This window comes from Petaurus breviceps, unplaced genomic scaffold, assembly GCF_028583685.1.
Source record: "Petaurus breviceps papuanus isolate PSGF00001 unplaced genomic scaffold, PetGlider_PUasm1.0 90281, whole genome shotgun sequence".
In the NCBI taxonomy this organism is placed as follows: Eukaryota; Metazoa; Chordata; class Mammalia; order Diprotodontia; family Petauridae; genus Petaurus; species Petaurus breviceps.
The window spans coordinates 734,602-741,700 of NW_027187205.1; the positions used below are offsets into that span (position 1 = coordinate 734,602).

Sequence of the window (7,099 nt, forward strand, 5' to 3'; positions counted from 1 at the left end):
AAATGACAGTACTCTTGCAGAGCCTGTTTCTTCGTTTGTGGCATAATAGAGCACCTGGCTTAGAGTTAGGAAGACTCATCACCCTGAATTGAAATCTGGCCTCGGACACTGGGACTCTGTTTGCCTCAGTTTCCTCTTCTGTAAAAAGAGCTGGAGACGGAAATGACAAACCGCTCCAGCATCTTTGCCAAAACCCCAAATGGGGTCACGAAGAGTCGGACAGGCCTGAAACGACTCAGCAACAGCAACAGAAAATGGAGATGATAATACTCCCCTCACTTATTTATGTGCTTATTTATTCATTTAATTCATTCATTTATCTATTTTCTCCCTCTTCCTCTTTGCCCACTTCCCTCTCCCTCCTTCAACCCGACGCGGCCTCACGTACGGCGCGCAGACGCACATGGCGCCTACTGTGATAGGCTCGCTAGCCCCGCCCTTTGGTAAGGAAGGGAACCGGGACCGGATTGGAACGGCCGGCGGAAAGAGACGTCGTCATGGTAACGGTAGGCGCGGCGGTGAAGGGGGGAGCAGGGGAAGGATGAATTCCACATTCGGGCGACGCCAGATGGGGGTGGGGTGGGAGGAACCAGAACCGTAACGGATTCAATGGGGCATCGAATCCGGTAGGGAAGCTCACGGTCCTCTCAACTTGGGTGAAGTCTGGGTTTCGATCCTCGCGACTTCCGCAGGACCAAAGCCGGTGCCGTGGTTTGGGGACAACCATTTAGTGCTCGGGGCACTTGGAGCACCCCACAGCGTGCCGAGTGGTCCCTGCAGTGCGCAGGTGCAGGCTGGTCCGCGAGACCCGGCCCACCCGGAGGAAAAGGGGGGTGGAATCGGGGGAGGAGGAGGAGCCCGAGGCACCCGGAGTCTCCATCCCGAGCTCAGGCCGCATCTCAGACCAGGTAGAGGTGAGGGAGGAGGCCCCAGAACGACTGGGAGCTTCATGGTCAACTATGATGGACACTTTAGAAGAAGAAAACTTCGCGCTGGCCATGTGAGTAACCCTGGCAACAGCTTCGCCGCAAAGCCCCAACTTTTTGGAGGGGGTGAGGATGGGGGAGGGGAAGTTGGTTTTTAGGCAGCTACCAGTCGCGTGCAAGATTCCCAGAACGATTGTCAAAACTTGCAATGCACCAGGAGGCCCACATGCTTTTAGCTACACGAGGAAAGGCAGGGACGTGCCGGAGTGGAAAGAGGAATGAATTTGGCCCTGGGTTCGAGTGCTGCCTCAGTATGTTTCCGGGGTGACCAGTCACTTAAACTGCTTTCTGAAGCAGGTTTCTCTTCAAAATGAGAGTAAGGAGGGAGGAAGGTGGGTGTGGTCTCAAGGATTCTTAACCTTTTTTTTGGTCTGTGAGCTTCTTGTGGGCAGGAACTGAGTTTGGTTTTGCCTTTCTTTTTATCCCTGGCACTTAATAAATGCTTGTTGACATGGCCCTTATGTGTCACGGGTGGACCTTTGTGAAGGTGTGGTGAAACCCATGGGCCCCTTCTGAGAATAATGTTTTTAAATGATTGAAGGAAGTACTACATTTCAGTTAGTGGTTAACAAAAGTAAAGATGGAATTTTCTTTTTTCCTCATCCAAGTTCAAGGACTCCCTGCATCGATATGTGGACCCCTGGTCAAGACCTCCTGGTGTATTAGAAAGATATGTAATCATAGGATCACATATTTGGATTTGGAAGGGACCTCAGGGGCCATCTAGTTCAACCTCCTCATTTTACAGATGAGGAAAAGTGAGAACCAGAGAAGCTAAAGGAATTGTCCGAGATCACACAGGGTGGTAAGTAAGCACCAAAAGTGGGATTTGAACTTTAGGCCTCCAATTCAAGAATCAGTGCTTCTTCCATCTTACACCATTGCTTCTTGGATCAAAGGTCCAAGGTTTGAATCCTGATTCTGCTACTTAATACCTGTCTGATCTCCAGCAGGTCCCTTCTTTCCCCTCTGAGCCTCAGTTTTCTTATCTGTAAAGTAAAAGAGTTGACTCATGACCTGTTTTTGTACAACTAGGGAACTTAGAATGATTTTTTTTTTTTTGCTTTTTTGGAGGGGGGAAGGTAGGGCAATTGGGGTTAAGTGACTTGCTCAAAGGTCATATGGCTAGTTTTTGTGTTAAGTGTCTGAGGCCGGATTTGAACTCACATCCTCCTGACTCCAGGGCCAGTGCTCTATTCACTGCGCCACCTAGCTGCCCCTAGAATGATTTTTATATTTTTTAATACAGTAAGTAAAAAAATTTTTAATACAAAAGTCATGCTTAGCTAGCAGGCAGTGGCCATAGATTGAGTGACCCCTGGACAAGGTAATTTTCAAAGATTCCTTCCAGCTTCTGTTCCTTCAGTTTGAAGCTTCTTATTAAATTGGGTAAAAGAACTTTAAAAGAAAACTCTCTTAGAAGAAAGTATCCAAGAGTAGATTTCTATATTGTATTGAAACTCATTGGGTTTCCTCCTGCCCACTCTGTGCTTGAACCCTGAATGCCATACCTCTAGCCAACCAGTGATTTCTCTAGTAGTGTATGTTGTCATGGAATTTTTTATGCCACCATCACAATGGGCACCAGCCTATCTCAAGTCAGTGATATTCAGATCCTGTCATGAAATCTAATTGATTACAGTTGCCTTGATAGCAACATAGGAAGAACGGGTTCCCTAAGGTAACCAAAATCATACAGAGTTTGGGGCATACTCCTAAACAGGTGGCCAACTTCAGCTGTGGTACACAGGTTTTAATGCTCCAGATTGTGGTGATCATAAGCTGATAGTTTTGTACTAGTTTTGGGGTCAGCTTCAAAGATGCGGTAAGTAGAGCAGAGCAGGGATTCCATGCTTAATTAAATAATTATGTTGCTAAAAAGTTGTATGATTCAAATCTGTATGTAAAGGGACTCTGTAGTGACTACTTTTATTGCTTATTGTTTCAGAAAACCTTATGTAAAACAGTTTGTTCTTAATAAAAGTGGGATGTACCCAGTACCCATCAAAGGCATTTAAAATTTTTTTTTGATCTTGCAAACATAATTTCTCCTTAAATATCTTTTGATCATTATAATTAAACCAATTATTTGATAAATGGTCTGACCTATAATCCTGATATTTTCAGTTCTTCCGCTTCTGATGCAGAATTTGATGCAGTAGTTGGATGTATAGAGGACATTATCATGGGTAAGTTTCATTTATAAAAGAGAAAAATAGATGCCTCAACTAAAATTAAACTCTGTGCATAAAAAAATACAAACTCTTTCCAGTGTAAAAAAAAAAAAAAGGTAATACATCTTGGCTTAGAGGTTTTTATTCTAATGTAGTACATTGCCAATAGAATTGGAATTCCAGAATTGAAAGAGATTTTAGTCTACATTCTCACTCTTTACAGTGCCCTTCTCTGCCACATACCTGAGGATAGATGACATTCTCTTCTCTGCTTGTATATTTCCAATAACAGAAAACTCATTGCCTCACAAGAGTGATCCTTCCAAATCTATCTTTACTCATCATTTTGGAAAATTGACATCACTGTAATTTAGTCAAAAAAGCTTTGGACTGTGAGTTTTAGCCCAGCTTTGCTATTTTGATCAAGTAATTTATTCTGTGGGTCTTACTTCTTTTCTATAAAAAGAAGGAGGCTGGATATCTAAGGTACATTAAAACTTTAAGGCTGTTTTCTTTAGAGTTTTGGAAGTAACCACTTTTAACTTTGCCCTCCTTGGATACCATGAACTCTAAGGTGACATAATTTTTGCCTAGGATTCCCATTGCTTTTTTGACACAAATCAGTTCCCTGTTGGTCAAGATAACATCTAGAGCAGGGGTTTTTAACTTTTTTTATGTCATAATCTTCTCTGGCCTTCTGATGAAGGAGTCCTCCTATGAGTAATATTTTAATGTATAAAAAATACATAGGATTTCAAAGGAAACCAATTATATTGAAATATAGTTACCAAAGTATTGAAAGTTCCACATTTGCAGACTCCCTGAAATCTGCTTCCCCCAAGGGGATAGATTAGCAATCTAATTAGCCCCCAAGAGGTTCAAAGACCCCCCATGTTAGTTAAAATCTCCCATCTTTGCCATCCTCTGGAGCAATTTTGTAAACACCTGTTTACATTGAGGCAGTGGCATAGTGGAAGGAATACTGTACTTGAAATCATAAAACATTGTTTTAAATCCTGACTCTTTGGCTTCATAGCTTCATTTGGGGCAAATCACTTTAGGACTATGAGCCTTGACTTTTCTCGTTGGTAAAAGAGGAAAAATAAACTCTACCTCATAGGGTTGTCCTAAGGGAAGTGCTTTGTAAATCTTAGAGTCCTATATAAACAGGAGCTAGTATTATTGACATTATCCTAAAACTATCCTGATATTTGCAGTTTTCCCCCACAGTATTCCTTTTGTTTTCACTCAAATGCTCTTCCTGAACTTCACTGTGCATGTTTGAGAATATTATTGAAAATAACTTTTGGGGGTACAGTGGTTATCCCTTCATGATGTTCTTTTTTGAATGAGTATATCTTGCTGCTGTTTTCCTGATAAGTTAAGACTGCAAAGTCATTCATTTTTAATGTGATAACTATACCTGATCTTAAGATGAATTAATGCTGGGGGGCGGAGTCAAGATGGCGGAGTAGAAGCAGGACCTCCACCAGGCTCCAGCTTCCACCTTCCCTAATCCATGTAAAAGGGGACTCTAAATAAACTTTGGAGCTGCAGAACCCACAAAATTGACACAGAGAAGCTAACCTTCTGCTGAGGACAGCCCGGCAGGCCGGCAGCAAGAGCCAGCGCAGTGTTCTGGGAGCTGCACCCAGGCCCGCATGAGCTGGAGGTTTTAGCCCTAGAGCAGGCCTGACCAGCCGCCAGCTGGAGAAACTCCAGATCACCAGCAGCTGTGGCCGTTTCCAGATTCAACAACACATAGATGCGAAGGACAAAGTGAGAGGTCAGTGCAGTCTGGACTTTGGGACCCAGTAGGTAGAAGTGCGTCAGCTTTTGCTCTCAGGGTGAGAAGCCGCTGAGACACAGGGCTGGTGCCATGTTGTAGCTTCAGCTTCTGGCCTGCAGAGTGTAGGGGGACCAAGCGACCAGTCTGAGGGGTAATCGCTCTTGCTTTAACCTGCTTGGACCTGGATTGCAGTCTAGGGTGGAGGTTCTGTGGTGCTTGACCAGCTTGCCAGAGTGTATGGAAGCCTCAAAGAGGGAACCCAACTAATACCTCCAGCAGCTGAGAAAACCCCAGCGTTTGAGACAAAAGCTCCCCTGTCTGGTGGCAGAGTCCTACTGTGGCAAAAAGCCCAGGGGTCAAGTGACTGAGGGGTGACATGACCAGACAAAGGAAGCAAAACAAACAGAAGATTCCAACATTAGACTCCTATTTTGGGGACAAAAAGGAGCAAAGCATGGAACAGGAGGAAGACAGTGAAGTCAGAACTCCTTCACCAAAAGCTTCAAAGGAAAATACGAGGAGCTGGTTACAGGCCATAGAGGACCTTAAGAAGCAGATAAGAGAAGTGGAGGAAAAATTGGGAAGAGAAATGAGAACGATGCAAGAAAATTACAAAATGAGAGTCAACAACCTGACTGAGGAAAATCACACCTTAAAAAACAGACTGACTCAATTGGCAAAAGAGGCTCAAAAAGGCAATGAGGAGAGGAATGCCTTGAAAAGCTGAATTTGCCAGATGGAAAAAGACTCTCAAAAGCTCAATGAAGAGAATCATTCCCTCAGATTTAGATTGGAGCAAAGGGAAGCTAATGACTTTAAGAGAAATCAAGATGATGTTAAACAGATCTGAACAAATGAAAGAATAGAAGGCAATGTGAAATATCTCATGGAAAAAGCCACTGACCTGGAAAATAGATCCAGGAGAGATAATTTAAAAATTACTGGACAACCTGAAAGCCATAATCAGGGAAAGAACCTAGTAATCATCCTCCAAGAAATTCTCAGGTTTTTTTTTTTTTGCCTTTTTTTTTTTTGGAGGGCAATTGGGGTTAAGTGCCTTGCCCAGGGTCACAAGGCTAGTTTTTGTGTTAAGTATCTGAGGCCAGATTTGAACTCAGGTCCTCCTGACTCCAGGGCTGGTGCTCCATTCACTGCGCCACCTAGCCGCCCCAGCTCGAAGAAATTATCAAGGATGTTTTAGAACCAGAAGGCAAAATAGAGGTTGAAGGAATCCACTGATCACCTCCTGAGAAAGATCCCAAAAAGAAAACTCCTAGGAATATTATAGCCAGGTTCCGGAATTCCGAGATCAAGGAGAGAATATTATGAGCAGCCAGGAAGAAACAATTTGAATATTGTAGAAACATAATCAGGATAACACAAGATCTGGCAGCTTCTACACTGAGGGATCGGAGGGCCTGGAATAGGATATTCTGGAGGACAGAGGAGCTGGGATTAAAACCAAGAATCACCTATCCAGCAAAACTGAGTATCATCTTTCAGGGGAAAATATGGTCATTCAGTGGAATAGAGGACTTTCAAGCATTCTTAATGAAAAAACCAGAGTTGAATAGAAATTTGACATCCAGATACAAGAAGCAAGAGAAGCTTGAGAAGGTAAACAGGGAAAAGAAATCATAAGCCACTGATCAAAGTTGAACTATTAACATTCCTACACAGAAGAATGATAATTGTAACTGATGAAACTTTTCTCAGTATGAAAATAGTTGAAGGGAATAGAAATATATATAGGGTATAGGGGCACATGAATACATGTGTGAATGTGTACATATGCTTACAGGTATACATACATAAGAGGGCACAGGACCAATTCAGTAGGAAGGGATGATACTTAAAAGAGGAAATTAAGAGGTGAGAGAGGAATATAATGAGAGGAGATGGAGAAAGACAGAATGGGGTAAACTATCATAAAGAAGAGGCAAGGGAAAAGGGTTACAATGGAGGGGAAAATAGGAAGGCAAAAGGGAATGGGTCAACCTTATTCTCACTAAATTTAGCTTAGGGAGGGAATGAAATACACACTAAATAGAGTATCTCACCCTCCAGGAGAGTAGGGGGAAGGGGATGAGAGGGGGCATGATGGAAGGGAGGGCAAGCTGGGGGGGGAGGGGGAGGGAAGTTGGAAGCAC

General features: G+C 43.3%; 1 protein-coding gene across 1 annotated transcript in view; it reads left to right on the forward strand.

Moving 5' to 3' along the window:
- Nucleotides 1-705: 705 nt before the first annotated feature.
- ARL2BP (ARF like GTPase 2 binding protein) overlaps nucleotides 706-7,099 on the forward strand; it is a 12,952-nt gene continuing 6,558 nt past the window's right edge. Inside the window, exons 1-2 of the mRNA XM_069107792.1 lie at nucleotides 706-1,000; nucleotides 3,114-3,175. Coding sequence (XP_068963893.1) covers nucleotides 960-1,000; nucleotides 3,114-3,175 — 103 coding nt within the window. The 5' untranslated portion in view covers nucleotides 706-959. The remainder of the gene's footprint in view (nucleotides 1,001-3,113; nucleotides 3,176-7,099) is intronic.